Here is a 23,768-nt window from a genome sequence, read left to right as displayed (position 1 = left end):
GTGCATAAATATTCATGCAAATAGATTAATACATATTCACACACAAAGTGTAGTTATTCAAAATACCAAAAACGTAGTATAGTCCTACTTATATTTGAAATTTCATGAAGGAATAACAAACTCTAAACTCTGCATTTATTTATTCAATTAAATTTCTTATAAAAGCACTTTTGAATCATCATAACATATTTTAACACCGATTCGGAAAGCAGTATTAGTACATACAAACTTTCGTATTTATTAACCGACTTCAAAAAAAAGGAGAAGGTTATCAATTCGGCCGGTATGTTTTTTTTTATGTATGTACACTGATTACTCCGAGGTTTCTTAACCCATTTACGTGATTCTTTTTTTGTTCGATGCGGGATGGTGTCGAATTGGTCCCATAAAATTTTTATTCGGATAGGCCCAGTAGTTTTTATTTTATGAGCATTTTTGTCTGTATTTGTAAATGTTGCAAGTGCAAGTTTGAAGTCGGTTGTTTTTAACGCAGTTATTATAGTAGTATGTATTACTATCGTTAATTTGTTTGTTCCCAGACAATGTGTCCCATATGCCTCGACCGTCTCAAGAACATGATATTCCTGTGCGGGCACGGCATGTGCCAGATGTGCGGGGACTGCATCACCGTGTGTCCGATTTGCCGAAAATTGGTCGAAAAACGCATACTACTGTATTAGTACCAGATTAGTACAATAAAATAGTGCATGAAAATTTGTTTGATCTGTGTAACTCGCATAAATTATTATAGGCTGCATGTTAAACTATTGTAAACGTGATGATGTTAAAACATTGGTAGGGCTTTTAAGTTTTAATGCCTTCGATTAGATTTAAAAAGTATCCAAATATACCATGGAATGTATGTTATTAAAAATAATTTTCAAGGTTATCCAAAAATGCATAATTTAGAGAAACTTTATACTTTATATTTGGCAATTCAGGAAACATTTCTCTTATTAATTTTTTTTATTGTGTTTCCAATTTATATTAAAACAAAGATCTATAATTTAAAAAAGTAATACGTTGGAAAGATTTAAAACCCGCAAGGAACAAATTGCAAAAATAATTGCAATTTGTTATGAATCAGTGTATGGTAATTATTGAACTCTTATACAAGTTATATCTACTCAAATATATTTAATTATTATTTATTGATACAACTATTATGTGAATCAGTTTTTGTCGTACTGCTTACATTCGCTTTTTAATTTCGTTTTTGTCGTTTTGATTACAGTCGCTTTTTAATTTCGTTATTTTCAAATGAAGGTAATTTATTAAAGTTAAGAATTGTCGATATGGACTAAAATGAATTAAATGTTAGCAACAATATTTGTTTACATACGGAAATATTTAAATGCATTAACTTTAATTATATAGTTTTCAAAATATTAACTGTTAAGTACTATTCTGTTGATTTCTGAATTAAATCTTAATATGTTATTTAAGTCTTTCGTCATATATGAATATTTACACTGCTTTAATTTAGAATAATTAATTTTTAATTTGAATGAAATAAATGTTATGGTTGATAATTATTATTGTTACAAGTATGTTTATTAGATGTTACTGCGAACTTATTTTAGATAGTAAATGGGCTTACAATGTAGGGAACAATATTGAGTAAAGAATTCTATACAAGTTTTTAAAATAATTAATAATAATATTGTAATGCTGGTTGCCTTAAACAGAGATGTAATAAGTACTAATGTATTCATATGGAGATTGTATATTCTGCCACGACTAAAAAATGTAACTTTAGGTATAGGTACCAATGAATGTAATTATTTATTTTCATAATTTATAAACAGCCAGAAAGGCATAGCTCATTTATACTTTCATTAAATTTTAGTAAATATTACATCTATGAATATATAAATTAAACTCATGTGAGTGATAACAATGTTAAAGTTGAATATTTAGCTTTTGTTATATAATCTTTATAGCACTGTAATTTAGGTTAATTAGTGAATTGTTTCCATTTTCATTAATTAATCAATATTTAACGTAATTTTATTTAAGGCACAAATGTTAAATGTTATTTATCAAAGCAAATTTTATACGCTCGCATTCGTATTGAATTGCTTCAGAGTTCAGACTTAGATAACTCAGTTTAGCTTGTCTATGCCTTGTTCAGATATTTTTTAATATTTTCATTTAATTATTTTAATAAACGAAATTTCTGCCCGTGTCTCAGCAGTGGGAACGTATGTGTCTCAGCAGTGGGAACGTATGTGTCTCAGCAGTGGGAACGTATATCCGGGCTGATGATGATGATATTTAAAATGAGATTTTTTAAATTACATTAATAAAATACGATACCGGGCGTATAGATGTAGCAAAGCAAACGTGATTAAATGAATTAGATATTAGAATATTAGGGCTAGAAAATTGTGTACTTCTAAATACTTATGTATAAGGCGCGATATGCATTTATCTTATACCTAGTTAAAGTGGGTCTTGCATTTTTAACAATACTATACAATATTATATTCTCAAGTTATCTTACATGTTTAAGATTTTTACTGTATCGTACTTAATAAAGTGCTATTTAATCTTGAAATATTTTTTATTGTTTCTCAAATCCATGCAAATAAATTAAAATGTCACTTGTGAAAATAAACTAAAATAACATTCATAACGATACATAAAAATTAACCCGAATAATTCGATACCAAGGTATCGTCCATGGTATCTTTTCCCATGTCCTTGTTCATAATTTCTGGTCTGATAATATTGTAGTCGAAACCAGAAATTCTTTGACGAAGTATATCTCTGGTCACATCTTGCAACCTGAACGAGAGATGCGTGTCTCTGGCCAATGCACTCTCACTGCAGCGTTGGTAATCTTTTATATAAAGGGCGGATAAACCATCAAGCTCTGGAGTTATTGCACAGAACAGGACTATGGCCGCACCTTGTTTCTAAAACACAAAATGTTTGAATTACCTACTATCTAGAAAAGGTACAATAGTTATATATATATGCTATGCTGTTCGTGGACTACGACCTATTAAAAATAATATAAACAATTTATTTAATAATGGCGTAGATGATAGATCGCGAGTCTTTTGGGATAGAGTTTTCTAGGCGAGGGGAATATGTGTTACCGTTTTAAAATTTAAATACCGTTAGTTTAGTTATCTCGCGATATTTTAAACGGTCGAATAATTGTGAACTGCACCTTAATTCGTTATACATATTTCGTTAATCTGTACTTAGTTAAATTGTCTAATTTTGACTACCCGTAAAATAATGAATTATCCCTGAATGAAAGAAATGTACAAATTTAGCACCTAATAATATTAGTTAATTTATACTATTTGAACATTTAACTACCTTCGTTGGATTATGAACTCACCACAGATTTTGAAAACGGTCTCATAGAATCATACAGAGCTTCATAAACCCACCAATTACGTGGCAGTCCAGTTTTTATAAACGAGCCAGGGTGTGCGCAAAATACACCTATGTTAGTGTTCACCCAGCGATAGCTCAAATAATGCATAGCGAGGAGCCCGCATAGCTTTGATATGTTGTAAGCTCTGATTGAAGTGTATTCTTCTTTAGGAAGTGATATATCGTCAAGTGTCGGTGATAACATTTTTTCTCTAGACCATTTTATATTTCTGAAACAAATTAAAGATAGAACAACTAATTTATATTTCCGTTAAAGTACCTAATTGTCCATACACCGTTACTAAGCTCATATACACTTTTGGTATGGTATGTAAGCAGTTTATAAATATGAAACTTGAAAGTAATTCGCGACTTTTGATAACAAAACCAAACCTATGCGATTCCGAAGATGTAAATACCACTCTTGCATTTGGAGCAAGAATTTCTTCGAGGGATAATAATAAAAAGTATTGGCTCAAATAGTTAACTTGAAATGTTGTTTCCAACCCATCTTCTGTTAGTGTCCACGGCAGACCAAACGTAGCTGCATTCAATATAACTATATCAATTTTCCTGCAATATTTATGTTATTTAAAACCAAATTATAATTGCAATTAAATTTTGACTTAGGTACGATATTACGTTAGGTAATTAATTACTTTTCTTGGCTGAGAATCTTTTCCGAACACTTCTTTACTGAAGATAAAGAAGCGAGATTCAATTCGAAGAGCTTAATATTCTCATACTTTTCGCAAACGTTTTTAGCAACAATATTGGCTTCATATACGTTACGACAACCCATTATTACGTTGCAATTAATTGCATTTAAACAACGAGCAATCTCTAAACCGAGACCACTATTAGCTCCCGTAATGAAACATGTTTTATCTTCTAGGTCTGCATCTTTAACGATCTGAAATAGGTCGAAATTATATGAGATTTAGTAGGTAGCACGAAACAAATGCTGTGCAAACATTTTATCGTTCTATTAGTTGGAGTTACGGAATGGAAGAAGTACCTACCTATATTATACCTATGTACAGGTAGAGTAACTATGTAGACGTAATTAATTAAATAAATATCAGAAAATGTTAAAAAAAATGTACCTCCTCTGCTGTAGGGCCACGTATCCTTACAAACTCTAAGTTTTTGAATGGGGTTTTAATCCATTCTCGAATTTTAGTTTCCTTGACTAAATTATAAACTTTATTAGCTTTAAAAGTCGTCGAGTACTTTCTATAAGATGGGAAAATACATTTGGTTACATATAATTAATTCAAATGATACATTTTACTAGGTTATTAAACAGTATACTGTACCTAAATATGCACTTAGAAAACATTTTCTTGATCATTAAAATAAACGAAGATTACTCTCCGTTGCAACTCAAAATATATAAATTATTTTAATATGGCAGTCAGGTGACATAAAAAAGTTAAATTAATGAGGTTTTACAATAACATAAAGAAAATAAACATATTTAATTAAAGTTGCCGTGGGTTAGATGATAATATGTCGATCCTCCGCGTATCCTACCCAGCAAATCCGTGCCGAGGTCCACCTTTTTTTTTTTTTTTTTTGTAAGGTGTTTCTCAATGTTAGCCAGAAGGGCTTCTACATTTTAACGCGTACGCGGGGGTGAACTGAAGGTTCACCCTGGTAGCGACATGCACAAGGGCGTCCCCCCTTGACGGGGACCACGAACCTCGGCTTGAGTTGTCGCTTGAGTGGAGGAGGCCAGAAGGGCCCTAATCGGACGGGGAGGTCCACCTTTAATACTCTCTTAACCAAAGGTTTCTTCCTTAGTTCTTAAATTAGTTGTATTTTATCATTCAGATATACCTAGTAAAAGTTATGAGGAGTGGCAGTGCCGGCTATGGTTCAACAAGGGTTCAACGCGGGGGGAGCGACTGCTCGGCACATCGTCAGGAGCGCCAAAATATCTATAATTATAACATTATAACACATAAGATGACGTAATCTAATCGCTTGATTGGAATTAATTGAAAATGAAAAAAATGAAAATGAAAAATTTCTTTATTAATTACAAGAAATGTTACATAATATAGTTACATGTGCTGCATTGAACCCCACACTAGGATCCCCTGTGTTGTGGGGCTCAATCTCTTTCGCCGTATTAGTTACATAAAAATATTTCAAAGTTTAATTGCCATTTAATTATGCTGCATCGTAGAATAGAATAGAATACAATTTTTTATAAATAACAGAAAAGTCATTAAATTGAAATCACGGAATGTGAGTTTATTTGAATATACATAGGACGCACTGAGCGGCGAGGGAAGCGATAACTTAAGGCGTAGGCGTTAACTTGTTAACTATGCCGTTTTACAGAAAAAACAATCTCTTTCATAATATTAATATTTAGTTCCATAAATATATTATTTCGAGTTCTTGTTGCCTATATTTGCCCAACAGACGTCCGAAAGCCACAGTCCAGGCACCAATGACCAATAGTAGGTAGATAGCGCTATGCGCATTGCGCATGTTTCTTGTAGTGCGCTCGGACTTGTTCTTTTGTTCAAAATTGGTCTGTATTCAAATCAAAAATACATATTAACCCTTCAGCTGTGGCGGCCATTTTGCACGGTTTCGCGCATCTGTGAAGGCCATTCTGCGTGGTCAGCGCGAAACCGTGCGAGTTATAAACAATGACGATATCTCTAAAATTTTGTAGGGAGCTACTTTGTATAACTAATATCGTTCGAATCGTTATGAAACAAGCTAATATATAAAAGATATCTTAGTCATAAATTACTTTGCAATAAATAAGTAATTCTAGCTTGAAATCAGGGTGAGCAATTTTTTTTAGTTCATTGTACAAAACTCGTTAAAAATAAATAAATAAATAATTATTCATACAAAAAGGTTTTATTGTATTTACAATAATACATATACAAACTCATTAAATAATAAAAACCATTCATTCCCATACATTTTTTTTAAAATACAAGGCTTACAAAAACATTAGCCATTCCGAGCGGCCGAGCGCCGGGCAAAAAATAGGGACCGTTAATTATTCTTCAATCCAAGTGGTTTAGGTTATTAACTTATATTAAAGTTCGGTTCTTATACTTGACTACAAAAGAGTTTTGGCTGTAAGAAGTTTTTATGTTACGAGAAATGAAACAACAAAAAAAGCACTTGAAAAAAGTACCTCTTGAACTTTGGATACCTGACAGGATGAATTCTGTTACATTTATTTGATGACAGATGTCATGATAAAGCATAGTGTTCATTTACGAATCGTTAAAACAATAAAAGACATATGAAACCTTTGTAAAACATTCCTAAAATCGATGACTAAACCCAATGACGCTGTCGGCGCTGCGCGCGAAATCGAGACGTTGGACGGTAACTTTTTAAAGCGCTAGAGACGCTCGTAGCTACGTTTTTGTTATGTAAACATGTGGATGTATGCCATCCTTGTTCTTCTGTTGATATTTTGTGTTAGTTTGAGTAGGAAAGATATAGTTTACGATATACAATTGTAAAAAATACGACAGAAGGTACGTCACGGTATAATCAAGCTCCAGGAGCGGGGTCCACAGATGCGATTTTTTTGACATCGTTCTTCTAAAGATTTTATAACAGACAAGGGGTTAATATGATTGTGGTTTTAGGACTTAGAGTCCTTTGGGAAAAACTATCCATAGATAAATATAACAAAATTCACATTATTACAAATATAATCACAGAATATATGTGACAGAATATAATGCACCCAGCGCCATAGTGCAGCATTTATTATCTTCAATCACGACATTGACAACGTCAAAAGATATTTATATTATCTCTATCTCAGACTTCAGAGCAATATTTATTAATGTGTGTGTTTATGTGTTGTCAAAGCACAAGCAGCAAAATAATATTATTTTGTAAAAGTTTAAAAGCTTATATTTATTATATTTTATGTACCATATTAACACTACTATCTACTGTAATGTTTTAACATTATTTCACCACACAAATTATAAAGATATACCTACTTAAGTTAGAGTAGAGTTTATGAATTTATGATAGAGTGAAAAAACATTAATACTAATTAACGTATATTACGATGGATAAGCGGGGCAAAAGACACCATTCGTCGTCTGATTCTGATAGTGTTGAAGAAAGTCGCCTTAAGGACTTAAAAGAACGAGATGAGTTTACCAAAAGATTACGAAAACGTGATGAAGAAAAGGTCAAGAAAGTAACTGAAGTTACCAGTAAGAGATCGTATGAAGAAGCAGCAAAGCGGCTCAAATTAGAAGCAGAAGATAGAGACAAAATTTTACCAAAACTTCGTATTCAATCGCGAAGAAAATATTTACAAAAAAGAAAAGACGATAAAGTTGTTGAACTTGAAGATGATATTGCTGATGATGAATACCTTTTTGATGAAAGCGTGTAAGTTGACATGAATTGCTTTTTTTTTCATAACTATAACCATAAATGTTTTTTAAATTATGTGTCCCAGCATTAATTAAATTTATTTATTTAGACTTACAGAAAGAGAGAAGAAAGATAGAGAGCACAAGAAAACAATATTGAAATTAGCTAAGGAACATGAGAAGGCACGAGAGCTTGAAAATATACAAAGGTATCATATGCCACAAGATCTTGGCAAAGGGGAAAAAGGTAAAATTTTAAGAATTCTAAAAATAAATTAATTATTTCCCTTCTCAGTGTATCTGATAAAGTCTTTTATTATATTTATTCAATAAAAATATACTACTAACAAAATAAAACTATTTCAAAAAATAAATTCCTAAACGGTGAATTAAAGTTTAATTTAAAACAATACATATTTTTCTAGGTGAATACATTGAAGTTGATGAAAATGAAAAGTTGCCTCATTCAGAACAAAGAAAGTGGGAGCAAGAACAAATTAAGTCTGCATTCTTTAAATTTGGTGCAAAAGATGCAAAAGCTCAAGATGAATATGAATTACTTCTGGATGAACAAATTGACTTTATACAAGCACTTCAACTTGAAGGTAACAAAGAAAAGAAAGAAGAAAAAGAAGTTTCTGAGTTTCAAAAAATGAGAATGACTATAGAGGAAACAAAAAAATCACTTCCAGTTTATCCTTTTAGAGATTCTCTCATAGAAGCAATAAAGAATTACCAAATCTTAATTGTAGAAGGTGAAACAGGATCTGGCAAAACAACCCAAATCCCTCAATACCTTCATGAAGCTGGCTTTACTGAAGAAGGTAAAAAAATTGGATGTACACAGCCAAGGAGGGTTGCAGCTATGTCTGTTGCTGCTAGAGTTGCCCAGGAGATGAATGTCAAACTTGGAAATGAAGTAGGTTATAGTATTCGTTTTGAAGATTGTACTTCAGACAGAACTGTCATCAAATACATGACAGATGGTACATTACACAGAGAATTTTTGTCTGAACCAGATCTTGCATCCTACAGCGTCATGATCATTGATGAAGCGCATGAACGTACCTTACATACTGATATTTTATTTGGTTTGGTTAAAGATATAACAAGGTTCAGACCAGATTTAAAACTTCTCATATCCAGTGCTACATTAGATGCTGAGAAATTTTCGTCCTTTTTTGACGAAGCACCTATATTTAGAATCCCAGGCCGGAGATTCCCTGTTGATATCTATTATACAAAAGCACCTGAAGCAGATTACATTGATGCCTGTGTAGTCTCAGTTTTACAAATACATGCAACACAACCATTAGGAGATATTTTAGTATTCCTTACTGGCCAAGAAGAAATTGAGACATGTGTTGAGATGTTGCAAGAGAGAACAAAAAGGTTGGGTAAAAAGCTAAAAGAACTTGTAATACTACCTGTTTATGCAAATTTACCTAGTGACATGCAAGCAAAGATATTTGAACCAACTCCTGAAGGTGCACGAAAAGTGGTACTTGCTACTAATATAGCGGAGACATCACTTACTATTGACAATATTATTTATGTTATTGACCCTGGATTTGCTAAGCAAAATAATTTTAATTCTAAAACTGGTATGGAAAGTTTAATGGTTGTACCTATTTCTAAAGCTTCAGCTAATCAGAGAGCTGGCAGAGCAGGGCGAGTGGCTCCAGGAAAATGTTTCAGACTGTATACTGCTTGGGCATACAAGTATGAACTTGAAGATAACACTGTACCAGAAATACAGAGAATAAATTTAGGAAATGCAGTGCTTACATTGAAAGCTTTGGGAATCAATGACTTAATACATTTTGACTTCCTTGATCCTCCTCCTCATGAGACCTTAGTGTTAGCTTTGGAACAGCTATATGCTCTTGGTGCTTTGAATCATCATGGAGAGTTAACTAAAGCAGGACGACGAATGGCTGAGTTTCCAACAGACCCCATGCTTGCGAAAATGCTGTTAGCTAGTGAAAAGTGAGTGAAGAGTATTGATTATGTTGTAAATTACTTCTTTTATTATTTATATCATAACTTATAACTTTTATTACTTTACATTAACTTTACCCACTTTTTTTTCAGGTATAAATGTTCAGAAGAAATTGTAACTATAGCAGCCATGCTGTCAGTAAATAGTTCAGTGTTTTATAGACCAAAAGATAAAATAATCCATGCAGATACAGCTAGGAAAAACTTTTTCCATGGCAGTGGGGATCATTTAACACTGATGAATGTGTATAACCAATGGGTTGAATCTGAATATTCTGTACAATGGTGTTATGAAAATTTTATTCAATATAGGTCAATGAAGCGTGCACGTGATGTGCGAGACCAACTTGCTGGACTAATGGATCGAGTTGAGATAGAAATGGTATCCAGTTTAGCGGAGGATGCTAATATTCGTAAGGCCATCACTGCAGGATACTTTTATCATATAGCAAAATTTTCCAAAGGTGGCCACTATAAAACTGTTAAACATAACCAAGTAAGTTTTGAATATGTATTAGAAAATTTAACATTATTAATAATTATGTACCTAGATGAATTGGAAATTTTTTATTAATCATATTTTTAATGTTTTTTTTTTTTCAGACTGTAATGATTCATCCAAACAGTGCCTTATTTGAAGAACTGCCAAGATGGGTCATATACCATGAACTAGTATTTACATCTAAAGAATTTATGAGACAAGTAACAGAGATTGAAAGTAAATGGCTCTTAGAAGTTGCACCTCATTACTATAAAGCTAGAGAATTAGAAGATTCAACAAACAAGAAAATGCCAAAAACTATTGGAAAATCTGCCACTAAACAATAAAATACATATGAAAAAATTAAACTCATTTTATTTTCTTTAAACCTTTCTATTATATAATACTTTATCCTCGATTGAAAAGGGATTTTTTTCTTTGCAATAAATATGTTATGTATTAACAAAAAAAAAACAATTTGTGAACTATAACTAAGTTTTACATTTCAACTAAAAATCTGATACTCTTCCTTTCCTCTCCCAGTCACCAAATCTAGTTGGTTCTGGTCCTCTTGGCCCACCTATCTCTCCTGTATGGGGATTAGTGTCATTAGGCCAAGCAGGCAAAACATCTTCTTTTGGTGGAGACAAGTCCGCTTGCTCTCCCAAATCTTTTATAGGAGTAGTCTCTCTCAATTTTTTTCGAAATTCCGCCAACCTTTTCGATTCTGCTTTTGTCACATTTTCCTCGGTTTCAGGAGAAGTTGGCTTTTGTGAATATTTAGCTAGTGAAAAGTTGCTCAATATTCCTACAAATAAATAAAAATTATCAGATTATGTACATAACAGGAATTCAATTATTTAAACGCAATTTAGGCAGAAACTTACTTGGTATATTACTTTTAGAAAAAATTAAAGAAGTAACTAAATGCATCTTTAACATTTTAATTTATTTTTATCCAAGCAAAAGCCCAATTTTTCTATGCTTCACTTACAAAATACTGTTCAATAATCCAAGTAGAAATCAAATCGCATTAGTTTTAAAATTTAAAAACAAATAGGTACCTATGAATTGCGATTTGTGAACGTGAAGTGAGAACCGAATTGTGACAAGCATAGATAAGCAAGTTGAATTTGACAATATTTCATATTCTCAAATCATTTGAATTTCAAAATTCTTTTGATTTTTGTTGATAAATAAATATTGGGTATGGTCACGGTATGGTCTAAGGCAAGGTCTAAGGCCTAAAATGTTACTGGTATCGACAAGAATGTCTATTGTCTTTTTTATTTCGAGTAGCAGACATCACAGGCAGACATTATTTTCAAAGACGATTTTTTTGCAAATCTGCTGTCTGACATCTATTGTCTATGGAATTATCATATGATCAATCGATGGTTTGGGTACCTATTGTATCATTGTAGTTTCCTCCCTCAATCTTTAGATTGTAGTATTTGAGATCCGAATTTAAGTCATACGGAGAGAGGTGATACCAAAATGAAGGGGTGCATTTTTAACATCGATGCAGGATATTTGGAGGGCTTGTGCCGTGGTTTCAAGTGTGGCATCCTAAAGCAATCAGATTATTTGAACTTGGTGCAGTGCGAGACCCTCGAAGGTATGTAATTTTATATTTTTAAACAATACAGATACATAATTAATCCTTCAACGTAAGATTATGGCTTCAAATATTGTTAACTGTAAAATATTTTGCAGATTTGAAACTCCACCTTCAAGGGACTGATTATGGAACGTTCTTGGCAAACGAGCCCAGCCCTCTCGCCGTATCCACTATTGACGATAAACTACGTGAAAAACTCGTTATTGAGTTCCAACATCTCCGCAATCATTCAGTTGAACCAATGTCAACATTCTTGGATTTCATCACTTACAGCTACATGATCGATAACATTATTTTATTGATTACTGGAACTTTGCACCAGAGACCGATCTCTGAGCTTATTCCGAAGTGTCACCCACTTGGATCATTTGAACAGATGGAAGCTATTCATGTAGCTGCCACACCAGCTGAGCTGTACAATGCTGTGTTGGTGGACACTCCACTTGCACCATTCTTTGTGGACTGCATCAGTGAACAGGATTTAGATGAGATGAACATTGAAATCATTCGTAATACTCTATACAAGGCATATTTGGAAGCCTTCTATGAATTCTGCAAGCAGATTGGAGGAACTACTGCTGATGTCATGTGTGAGATTTTAGCTGTAAGTAGCTGTATGCATATTAAGCATTTTAACTTAAAATGTATGCTTATCAAATATAAATGACTTGTTATGTTTTTAGTTTGAAGCTGACCGTCGTGCTATCATCATCACTATCAATTCATTTGGCACTGAACTATCAAAAGATGATCGTGCTAAGCTATATCCACGCTGTGGTAAGCTGAACCCCGATGGATTGGCTGCTTTGGCCCGTGCTGATGACTATGAGCAAGTGAAAGCTGTTGCCGAGTATTATGCTGAATATTCAGCACTCTTTGAAGGTGCAGGAAATAATGTTGGTGACAAAACTCTGGAAGATAAATTTTTTGAACATGAAGTGAGTAAAAACTCTTTTTTTTTTGGTGAATCTATTAGAAAACATTATTATTGAAATCATTAATTGTGACTATTTTATTTTAGGTGAGCCTGAATGTTATGGCCTTTTTACAACAATTCCACTTTGGAGTATTTTACTCGTACCTAAAGTTGAAGGAACAGGAGTGCAGGAACATTGTATGGATCAGTGAATGTGTTGCACAAAAACACCGGGCCAAAATCGATAACTACATTCCCATATTCTAAATTGGCTATTGATTGAAATACTTGCAATATTTCTGTCTATGTACATACTTGTAATATGATTTATTTTCAATCTATTTATCAAATGAATGTTATTGAATTATTGTGATTGCCACTGTTGTTATGTAGTTGTGATGTTACAACCATTATTATCACTAAATGCTTGGCAAGTATATATAGTAAAAGGATGAGTATCCCAGATATTTATTAGCTTAAATATAGCTATTAGTTGCTATGTACAACCATTCCAATATTTTTGCCAAGAATCAAGTATTTCTTCAAATAATATTAAATTTAAAACCCAGACAGTTTAAAATAAACCTATCAATGGTGGAAACTTTTTCATCTTTGATTTGAAAGTATTAATATTCAAAAGTATAAAAATGATTTTCTTGGGGAGAAAGTTATATTTATAATTGTAACCAGAAAACTTTGAAGAATTCTTTTATTTTATCATACTAGTTTAATGTTTGAAAATCTATATAGGATTGCAAGACATCTCTCTACCTTTTTTTTTAAAACTGTTGTCTATTTTTCTGTTGAAAAAGGTATTATTATTGAAATATATTAATATTAAATTATAGAATGTTTAAAATGAACTAGTTTGTGACTCAATAAAAATATATAATACTGTATACATTGTTTTATTTACAAAATAATATTTTCTCTACTCTGAATCTGTTCTCTAATTATATCAGTTATTGGACCATCATATGATAATATTATTTTTGATCTAGGTTCCAGTAAATCACAATGTTTCTGCCAAAACTTTTCTTTTAACATATCATCATGAATATCAACAATAGCTGTCATTTTTTTATCAGATGTATCTTCACTGACAATTTGCCGCAACAGTATTGTTCCTCTTTTGAAAATCTCTTGTTCTTTGTTATAATTTATGTTGAACTCTTTGAATAGAATTTCATTTTTATCAGATGAAACAGTTCCACACAGTCTCTTTTCAGCCTGAACTGGACTAAGTTTACCTCTCAGTATTAGTGTCCAAAATGTAGTATTATACAAATTATTTATATGTACATCGGCTTGTCTCCACTTCAAGTAATCAATTATATTCTCATTGGATGGATATAAAACAATTCGGCCATCAAACGCAGGAGGATATTTCAGTGGTTTCTCACCAAAAAATTTAGTCCAGTAAAAAACATATGATGATGAGAACTTACTGTTAATAGTTGTTAATAGTTTTGCTGCACGCCTTTTATACAGTGTAGTGTTTTTTTTAAATATAAATGAATACTCATCACTTTGTCCAAAGGCTATGCAAATTTCATTGAAATCTTTCAATACACTAAATGCTGCATAATTCATTAATCGCAATGCTCTGATATCATTCGGTTTTTCAAAATTATGGTCATCTGAAAACTTATGAAAACATTTACCATCTAGTCTAACCACAATCCAAGTATTTGGTAATAATGCATCATCTTGTTCAAAATTTTTCACATATTCAAAAGAACTTTTTGCCATTTTTGTTACAAATATATTATGAAAGGAATATTTCATACATCTATTGACAACACTTGATATTTTTTTAGTAAGCATGAAACTTCTTATTTATAATACCTAATTAATCTTAGTTCAATAAATAGTTTTCCAAAAAAAATGAAAGTACTTTTTAAATGTATATGTACTTTATACTTCTAGCTTTCATTCAACTTTTTATAGGTACTTTATGAAAGTCAAGTGAATTTCTCAAACCAATATCTTTATTGAACACAGAACAGTTATTGAATCACAAGACCAAAGAGTACCACAGAGCAAGTAATATAGAAGAGTACTAAGAGCAATAAGAAGAGTACCCTAACACAAGACACAAAACAAGGCAACAGCGTGAGACCTCTGAGCGCTAAGAGCAATTAAGTCTGAGCGTGAGACAGTCACATGTGACAGTGTCAGATTGACATAAAATTGTTTTTTTTTTTTTCTTTTGACTAAGAGCGTTTTCACATTATCCGATCCGATATCGGATATCGGAAGCCGATAGCCGATATCCGATATCGGACACAATTTGCCCTTTCACATTATCCGATAATATCGTCCCGATAACATGAGTGTTGCCAGAAACTGGAAAAGTAGATATATTGGGAATTAAAATAAACAGTGGATGCATTTGTGTTACAAAAAATAAACTTTATTTTAAATGAAATAAATAGTAATAAATAAACTGATGTTTTTCAAACCGGTTTAATCTGCTGACTGCGGAGTATGGATTTGTACCCTCTGCAGAGTCAGAATCTAGTTTCAATATTCAACTTCATTGTGAGGCTTGTTTTTTTATATGCTGTTTTTCTTTTTTTATTATTAGAACATGTTGTGTGGTCGTAGTGAATTTTAGAACTTTTTTATATTAAATCATGTATTATATGACTGTTATGTTCTTATACAAATAAAATAAAAAAAAAATTCAACTCAGTATTAAAGCGACGAAACTAGCAAATACAAATTCAAATTACATTTACAAATGTAGGTGCTGTTATTACAATTTTATAGTGCTAATATGTACATTCTACCTAATATCTGGGGGTGCAAATATTTAAACAGAAATAAATTAAACTAAACTAATTCACAGTCACAGATTCCGCAATGTACATAGTACCACAGACTAATAATAATATAGCCATGACAACCAAAATAGTAAACAAGCTCAAAAGTCGCCGCGCGTTCTTGACAAAATTTAGGGTCGCCGCCTTAGATTATGGATTGGTCTCCGCGCACGCTACGACTAGATACCGCCGGCGTACTCGAAAAATGCGGCAACTAAAAGTACGCCGAAATCGGCGTACCCGAGCCAGTCGTGTCACGAGCATTGTGTGGAGAGGGTGTACCGATAGTTTCTAAAGATTTTGGACAAAACCTGAAGTAAAATGCCTGTTTGTGCCATAAAACTGTTTAAAAAAAATACAACAAATAATAAGAAAGACACTGGGATCACGTAACATCAGGAATAATCGTATTATTCGATATTTCACCTGTACTTTGAAAATGTTGTTTACGAAAATACGACGCCATTTAGTGTTGCCGTACTGCATATCCCAAAAACACACTTTTAATTTGAACTTATTTTATTCATAATGTTTTTTTTTTTCAATACTATTAGGAGTATTAGGTACTAACGCATATTATAAAAAAAATGATAATAACAATAATTTATTTCTGTTTAACCTTGTTTAACTGACTCATATGTTATTTTTTTATTACTGCTTTTTTACTTTTAAAAAACCTTTGTGATAGTATAGTGGCATCGCAAGTGGATTTGAGTCACATGTTCATGGGTTCGATTCCCGGCAAGGCCAAAATGAAATGAAAATATTTTTCAAACTTCTTTCCAAGATAGCCCATTTCCCATTTATGGGGTAAAATTTATGTAGCTGGCAGTACAATTCTTCACACACACTAGCGTCCTTACAAATTGCCTTACACACACTACAGAACTGAGTTGCCGCACTCACGGAGCTATTGTTTTTAGGTGGAGCGGTATCTAGTCGTAGCGCGCGCGCGGAGACCAATCCTTAGTCTAAGGGTTGCCGCATTCTAATTCTGAAATTTTAGAGAAAACTAAACAAAATTGCCGTATTGTAAATTTTCTTTTCAATAAAAAGGGTTTGATTTAAAAAAAATCAACTGATAGATCGTAGTTGTACATACAGTAAAAATAACTACAATAAAGAAACCGACTTCAAAAACAGCTGGAAAAGTAAAATATAAAAAAGATTTGATATTATTAATTACTTAATATTATTTAGATGTGCTATTTATTATACAGGTTTGATATCGGCGCTAAAACAAAGCACTAAATCTGTGACTCAATGACAACAATACAATAAACAGCTTACAGCACAACAGTAGTCCGAGTAGGAGGAGGAGCGAGGCAGAATGAGTAAATAAAGATAAAAGATACTAATATTTCGAAGATACGGTTGAATTTAAGAACACAATATATTTTTGTTTACTTCAGTTCAGCCAATTGCCGTATATTATAGGACGATATTAAAATAGCTCCCGTATAAATCGTATTTTTAATGCCTTTAAATACTTAAATGATGAATGTTTTCTTAATAAAAAGGTTTAAAGTAAATGAAAGGATTTTTTTTTTACATTTAGCGCCTAGAAATGACTGAAAATACACAAACTAGTGCTTTTTTTGCTGTTGGTATACTACCTTTTCGAAAATTGAGCTGGTAACACTGAACATTATCGTCCGATAGTTCACGGGAATATCGGTGTTGGCTCCGATATCCGATATCGGACCGGACAATGTGAAAGACAGGTACGTAAATCATACATTTTACTTAGCCTCCGATATCGGATATCGGCTATCGGCGTCCGATATCCGATATCGGACCGGACAATGTGAAAACGCTCTAAGGCTAGACTAAGGCCTGTGACAGGCAATAGGCTATAGGTATTTTTGTTCATTCTCTCTCTACGGTATTTTTACTATACATATATTAATAATTATATTACTTGCTCTGTCATCTGTGGTATTTACCACTAATACCTAATCTGTGGTATTTACTTTACTTCATCTTTACTTGCTCTGTCACATAATTCATTCATGTACTTTTGATAAATAAACCGATTTATATTCCCTAGGTTCTTACTTGTGTTATTATTATTTATTTTAAAGATTATTTATGAAAATATAATCAATAAGATACGATTTAAAAACGCTATCTTCAATTAATTCAACAATGGAGAATGTGTATAACAATCCTATACGAATGAGAATCAATAAAATATTTGATAGCCACGTAATAGCCGATAATAGCGAAGCTTTACATACTATTTCTGGATTGTGCTCCTCAGATTCTGCTTATATGAGAAGAACTCTGATCAACGAAATTGAGAAAAAAGACTTGTTGGTAAATAAAGCTATTTTGTCAGAATACAGTAAGGTAAAAGACAAACTGAATGTTTTATTGGAATCTTTACGAACCTTAGATGTAGCTGTTAAAGATATGTCAAATAGATTAAATGAGTCTAAAACAAAAACACATCATATTATTGCACAAACAACCAAACTCAATGAAGAGAGAAAGAAAACAAATAAGAAGCTTACCTGGGTTAATGCCTTTGTTAATAATTTCCAAATATCACCAGAGCTCAATCAGCATCTATACAATACTTCAACTATGTCATTAAACTTCTTTAATTCATTGTCCCAAATTGAGAAATTGCAAGATAATTGTAAGACCCTTGTTCAGTGTTGGTATCAAACCCCAGCATTTGATATTTTAGAATTAATTGGACTTCAACAAGAAGCAGCTATTGAGAGATTATATCATTGGACTATTGGAGCATGCCTTGTTGTTGATTCTCCTAATAATGCCCTAATTCCTAAAGCTTTGGCAAAATTTGAAAATAGACAAGTTTTGTTTGCCAATATAATTGACGAATATTGCAATGCAAGGAAGGGAGTGGTTGTGCAGTTATTTATTGATGTGCTGACCAAGGGAGGTGAAAATGGTTCACATCCAATTGAATTTTATGCAAATGATCCCAAGAGATACATTGGAGATATGTTGGCTTGGGTTTACCAAGTCATACCAATAGAAAAAGAATATTTGATAACATTATTTAAATTTTGTACAATGTCAGATAAGGATGAAAAAATCATTGATGGGCTTATAAGGATAATGGATTCTTTATGCCCTCTGCTTAAGGTTAGAGCTGAACTTATATTAAAACCCGATAAAGATCCATTAATGCTATGGTCTATAAGTAACTTGATAACATTTTACAAGAATACAATACAAAATATATTTGCAAAAGGACATTTGATTGATACTTTTGATGAGCTTTTGAGGAAATGTGAAGATAATTTCCTCATGACTCTAGATAGTAAAGTGCAAAAAGAATTAAGTCATGGAGTGAAAGCACCACCCTTAGATTTGAATCCCTCCATTGTTGTAACAGATTTGGTTGGATTCTTGAGAAGTTTAATGAATATATCTAACAATTTAGACAACTCAGATAAGAGAGTGATAATAACCCATATTTTAGACCCACTTTTGCATGCTATAAATGAAACAGCTTGTCATCTCAGTTCCACAGACATGTCTGTGTATATGTTGAACTGTATATATCACATACAGTGCACATTGTCTTTGTATACTATACTGGATGAATACAATGAAAGATTGCAAGCACAATCTGAAGCCCAAATTGATACATTAACATCAGAGCAAGCTAGTTTTCTTGTAGCAAATTTAAATATGGGACCGATATATACAATCTTACAAGAGAAAATAAATGGACCTCTCTCTGCTATACCAGGCATGGATACAGCTTCACTGAAGGTGTTTCTTAATAAATTTGATATGTTTTTAGTAACTCCTGATGTATATATACTCCCACAATTGAACTTATTGCTTAGTCATACGCATAGATCATTGGTCAAGAAGAGAGCATTTGAAGTTATTTTTGCAATTTATGACCAATTATATACTGCAATTAATGATCCTAATAATGGTTATGTAGATCCACAAGTAATAGTGCGTAGATCACCTAGTGAAGTTAAGAAATTGTTAATGTAAAATTATTAAAATTATGAACATAATAAATTATGACGTGCAATAATTAAAGGCTTTTAATTATTATTTATATTAATCAAAAAAATTTAATTGTTTTGATTTCAAACTTCTATAAATTTTAACATGTAACTTGAATTAAGCTCTAATATTTTTTAATAAACTAGCGGTCCTCCCCGTGATACATGTTTACGTTTTATCTTCATAAGAACCATCCTCATACTTCTAGGAATATTATAAAAAAAGAATTAACGAAATCGGTTCATCCGTTCTCGAGTTTTGCGGCGATTCGTTTTTATTATATAGCTATAGGTACTAGCTTTCCGCCTCCGGCTTCGCCCGCTTTGTCTAATACCTATTAAATTATATAAGTACATATACTTTCCTCTTGAATAGCTCTATCTATTAAAAAAAACCGTATCAAAATCCGTTGCGTTGTTTTAAAAATTTAAGCATACACAGGGACATATAGAAAGCGACTTTGTTTAAATACATATGTATATGTAACTAGTAGTAGCTCCTATATAATATATCCAATGCCCGATAGTATTTTTCCAAATCATTTTTATTTCAATAATAAATTATTTTTTAAGTACATGAATGTCTTGGAATTTGAAATAGGTATTATTTATGTACCTAATTCAAACGCTACAAGGGCGAATGTGAACTATGACGTATGACGTACAATCCGTTTAAACAGGCTCGGAAGTTTGAATGGGCGCTAGAGGGGAAGTACCATGAACTTGAAATACTGGGAGATAGAAAAAAATTATGAAAGGAAACATTTATGATTTAAAAAAAAAATAGAACTACATTTACTACACAATTAAAGATTTGTGAGCATTCTCACATAATTTGTATCAAATTGCAGAATGAAAAAATTATTTGGAAAATCCAAAAGTGCACGACTCATATTGCTCATTTAATTATGAAATACTAGCTTCCGCCCGCGACTCCGTCCGCGCGGATGTCGGTCTTCGCGTGGATGGTTTATTTCTCCATTTTGAGTAGGTACCTCTGACAATAAAATCTTATCTATTGGACCCAATTCCCAAATACGGCTAGGCCTATAATAATACGCAACATGTGTTTCGCGGTTCTACGGAACAACGTCTATGGATAAAACTGAAAAATTAAGATTAATTTTTTTCTACGTATTTTTCCAGGATAAAAAGTATCCTATTTTACGCCCAGGATAATAAGGTATAATTATACCAAGTTTCATCGAAATCGAACCGCTAGTTTTCACGTGATGCCTTCACATACAGACAGACAGACAAAAATTTTTTTAATCACATATTTGGGTTTGGTATCGATCCAGTAACACCCCCTGCTATTTATTTTTTCAATATTTTCAATGTACAGAATTGACCCTTCTACAGATTTATTATATGTATAGATAAAAAATATATATATATATATAGATATAACTAGGTACAGTCTTGTAGTTTTCGTTTTTTATTTTATTAATTGCAATTAAACGACACTGAATTAATTAATCATTCGCATTCAGTGACCTACAATCGTCGAATAGAATATTTAAAAAAAAATTTAACTCAAATGATGGATTTTTTCACAAGTTATAGTGTTTTCAGGTTTCACACATGACGGACAGGAAAATTTTTTGACCTATTTCGGTGTTTTTTTCCAATTCTATTGAAGTAAATCAATTTTTAAAAAGTATGGGATTAATCTCCATTAAATTATCTCGACAATAGTATGCAAAATATCTTGATTCCGTGAACTAACAAGGCTATAATAATAAGAATAGCTGCAAAAATGAGGCGAAAAAAATTTTTCGATCGTAAAGCACTCTCTGATGCTTCGCATCGTCGTGCAATAACAAGTTATTATTTTTTTAATTTCACGGTCTTTATTTCGTGCTAAGATTCCGTGTTTCAATGTAGGAAAATTAAAAAAAAACAGGACTCTATTTCTTAAAAAAAAGGAATGTTACCTATAACCGAAAATTCTCCAGTATTAAGTACTTTTCCATCCTTTACAATATTTATGTATTAGTTATCTCTAATTATAGTCTAAGATCCGAATAACCATATAAGACATATTTTCTATAAATTATAATATAAAACACAAATACATGCCCGATGATAACTTACCTATAAAAATATGCTCACGCAATTTTTGTGTCTTTATTACTTAGCTTTATTATGATCAATTTACACTTGTCAGCAGGTCGGTGGTATTCGGTGACTCACCATAACCATACACAAAAATAAATAAGTAGGGAAGTCTTTATAGGCAGATCTCTGGCATATTCTATGTATTAAAAACTATGAGCTGAAATAAATTTTGTTTTGGTTATCAAATTAATGAAAGTGATGAAAGAAAATCCATAAAAGTTAATAAAATTAATATAAGCCTTGACCACAAGCATAGGCAAGTGATCATAGGCATATTTGTTTATAAATAACTAGATTTCCGCCCGCGGCTTCGCCCGCGTTTTCAAAGAAAAACCCGCATAGTTCCAGTTTGACGTTCCTATAGGATTTCTGCGCAGGAGACGAGGCAACGCACACAAATACCTAGTGTTATCATTTAGCATTTTGGGATTACGAATTCAATTTCACACACGACATAGTCAAAAAAGGTACCGGCATAAAGTGAAGTCCCATGTTCCCTAGTGGGGTAAGGGGCAGATGCATTATACATCTGTATCACTGATCGATTTTCTTTAGGGACCAGTCACCTACTGGTCCACCCTTCTGTGACCTACCAGACTGAGACATTTTTTTTTTCTTCGTCTCCACCAGGAATCGAACGACCCCTTTTTGTTATAGCTATATACCGGCTCCGGGCTCGGTACCGGTGGTCAGTGTCTGTGGATGAGTTGACAAATGACATTTGTTATTTCTTATTTGAGTTTTGACACTGACAGCGAGACTAAGAATGGAACGAACTACGAAGCGCTGCCAATTTTATTTTACATTGTAAATTTTAGAAATATTTATAAAAAATTAAGTCACCATGGGTTCAAGACAAATAACAGAAAAGTCTTTAGCTATGCTAAGATCATTACCAAGGGTGTCTTTAGGAAACATACGAGATAATCCCGGAAGTATGAAAGCTGTATGTTCTCTTGGAGGTTATAGTGTAATGTTTGAATTCTTCTACAACTAAATATTGAATTATTATTTTTTTCTATATTTTCTTAGGCAAAACGAGGGCGGGGGCAACATGGTGGTGATAAACATGGCGCGGGAAATAAAGGTTCAGGTCAAAGACAAAATTATATGAGGTTGGGCTATGAAACTGGAAATAATCCCTTTTATTTAAGAATGCCACAGGAATACTATTACAGAGGGCACCAGTAAGTAATGAAATGATCTATTATATAAAAGTAAATAAAAATAATGTGATAGTTAATTTTATTTTTTATATTTTCAGTCTCCGCAGACAATATCCACCCTTATCTCTACTAGATGTACAAAAATTAATTGACAGAGACTGCTTGGATATTACTAAACCTATAGATTTGGCAACCCTTGTTAAGTCTGGTCATTACAATTTCTTCCCAGATCAGAAACATTTTGGAGTCAATCTAACAGATGAGGGTGCTGATATTTTTGCAGCCAAAGTGAACATTGAAGTTCAATGGGCCAGTGAACAAGTTATAGCAGCTATTGAAAAAAATGGAGGTGTTATAACAACTGCTTATTATGATCCACACAGCCTATTTCTCTTGAAAAACCCTAAAAAGTTTTTTGAAAGTGGTCAAGCTATCCCAAGGAGAATGATTCCTCCACCAGATGCTATAGAATTTTACACAAGTGCAGAGACTAGAGGATATTTAGCTGATCCAGAAAAAGTATCACAAGAAAGGTTAAGATTAGCTCAGAAATATGGATATGAAGTTAAGGAGTTGGAGACTGACCCACAATATGATATGTTAGTGGAAAGAAAGGACCCGAGACAAATTTTTTATGGTCTTGAACCAGGTTGGGTTGTCAATTTAAAGGATCAATGTATTTTGAAACCTAATGATGCTGAATTACAACGCTTTTATGCATCTTAAATTATGTTCTCTTTAGTTTGTGGGAAGGACTTTGCTTCAACATTAAAGATTATATAAGTTGGCTTGAATTGTGCAGTGTGGTTTAAATGTCTATATTATGTATCTTGCAGA

At 32.4% G+C, this 23,768-nt stretch overlaps 8 protein-coding genes across 9 annotated transcripts in view; 5 read left to right on the top strand and 3 right to left on the bottom strand.

Moving 5' to 3' along the window:
• LOC123705849 (E3 ubiquitin-protein ligase mib1) overlaps positions 1-2,191 on the top strand; it is a 118,523-nt gene extending 116,332 nt beyond the window's left edge. The window contains exon 17 of the mRNA XM_045654900.1: positions 540-2,191. Coding sequence (XP_045510856.1) covers positions 540-680 — 141 coding nt within the window. The 3' untranslated portion in view covers positions 681-2,191. The remainder of the gene's footprint in view (positions 1-539) is intronic.
• Positions 2,192-2,538: 347 nt separating this feature from the next.
• LOC123705852 (WW domain-containing oxidoreductase-like) lies at positions 2,539-4,781 on the bottom strand. Its single transcript, XM_045654907.1, has 6 exons — positions 4,716-4,781; positions 4,503-4,632; positions 4,056-4,309; positions 3,790-3,969; positions 3,359-3,626; positions 2,539-2,921 (listed from the first exon to the last, which is right to left on the bottom strand). Exons 1-6 carry the CDS (start codon positions 4,748-4,750, stop codon positions 2,652-2,654), a joined length of 1,137 nt encoding a protein of 378 aa, XP_045510863.1. The 5' UTR covers positions 4,751-4,781; the 3' UTR covers positions 2,539-2,651.
• Positions 4,782-7,222: 2,441 nt separating this feature from the next.
• LOC123705844 (pre-mRNA-splicing factor ATP-dependent RNA helicase DHX16) lies at positions 7,223-10,634 on the top strand. The gene is made up of 5 exons (XM_045654894.1): positions 7,223-7,806; positions 7,901-8,037; positions 8,216-9,779; positions 9,885-10,287; positions 10,395-10,634. Exons 1-5 carry the CDS (start codon positions 7,475-7,477, stop codon positions 10,617-10,619), a joined length of 2,661 nt encoding a protein of 886 aa, XP_045510850.1. The 5' UTR covers positions 7,223-7,474; the 3' UTR covers positions 10,620-10,634.
• A 2-nt stretch (positions 10,635-10,636) lies between these two features.
• Positions 10,637-11,428, bottom strand: LOC123705848 (succinate dehydrogenase assembly factor 4, mitochondrial-like). Of its 2 annotated transcripts, none has more exons than XM_045654899.1 (2): positions 11,337-11,428; positions 10,637-11,080 (listed from the first exon to the last, which is right to left on the bottom strand). In XM_045654899.1, exons 1-2 carry the CDS (start codon positions 11,386-11,388, stop codon positions 10,782-10,784), a joined length of 351 nt encoding a protein of 116 aa, XP_045510855.1. In that variant the 5' UTR covers positions 11,389-11,428; the 3' UTR covers positions 10,637-10,781. The 2 variants fall into 2 exon arrangements, with proteins under 2 accessions (XP_045510855.1, XP_045510853.1); XM_045654897.1 differs by having other exon boundaries at positions 10,642-11,080; positions 11,160-11,382.
• A 221-nt stretch (positions 11,429-11,649) lies between these two features.
• Positions 11,650-13,708, top strand: LOC123705846 (V-type proton ATPase subunit d). Its single transcript, XM_045654895.1, has 4 exons — positions 11,650-11,890; positions 11,989-12,497; positions 12,577-12,831; positions 12,915-13,708. Exons 1-4 carry the CDS (start codon positions 11,770-11,772, stop codon positions 13,074-13,076), a joined length of 1,047 nt encoding a protein of 348 aa, XP_045510851.1. The 5' UTR covers positions 11,650-11,769; the 3' UTR covers positions 13,077-13,708.
• Positions 13,702-14,887, bottom strand: LOC123705847 (probable tRNA(His) guanylyltransferase). Its single transcript, XM_045654896.1, has one exon. It carries the CDS (start codon positions 14,634-14,636, stop codon positions 13,722-13,724), a length of 915 nt encoding a protein of 304 aa, XP_045510852.1. The 5' UTR covers positions 14,637-14,887; the 3' UTR covers positions 13,702-13,721.
• Positions 14,888-17,615: 2,728 nt separating this feature from the next.
• LOC123705843 (conserved oligomeric Golgi complex subunit 6) lies at positions 17,616-19,673 on the top strand. The gene has a single exon (XM_045654893.1). It carries the CDS (start codon positions 17,786-17,788, stop codon positions 19,628-19,630), a length of 1,845 nt encoding a protein of 614 aa, XP_045510849.1. The 5' UTR covers positions 17,616-17,785; the 3' UTR covers positions 19,631-19,673.
• A 2,842-nt stretch (positions 19,674-22,515) lies between these two features.
• LOC123706114 (39S ribosomal protein L15, mitochondrial) lies at positions 22,516-23,725 on the top strand. The gene is made up of 3 exons (XM_045655271.1): positions 22,516-22,711; positions 22,798-22,952; positions 23,030-23,725. The coding sequence occupies exons 1-3, from the start codon at positions 22,610-22,612 to the stop codon at positions 23,655-23,657; spliced, it is 885 nt and encodes a 294-aa protein (XP_045511227.1). The 5' UTR covers positions 22,516-22,609; the 3' UTR covers positions 23,658-23,725.
• The last annotated feature ends 43 nt before the right edge of the window (positions 23,726-23,768 follow it).

Source organism: Colias croceus, chromosome 3, assembly GCF_905220415.1.
Source record: "Colias croceus chromosome 3, ilColCroc2.1".
Classification (NCBI taxonomy): Eukaryota; Metazoa; Arthropoda; class Insecta; order Lepidoptera; family Pieridae; genus Colias; species Colias croceus.
The sequence above is the reverse complement of the archived record's forward strand: the minus strand, read 5'-3'. Positions and strand labels throughout refer to the sequence as shown.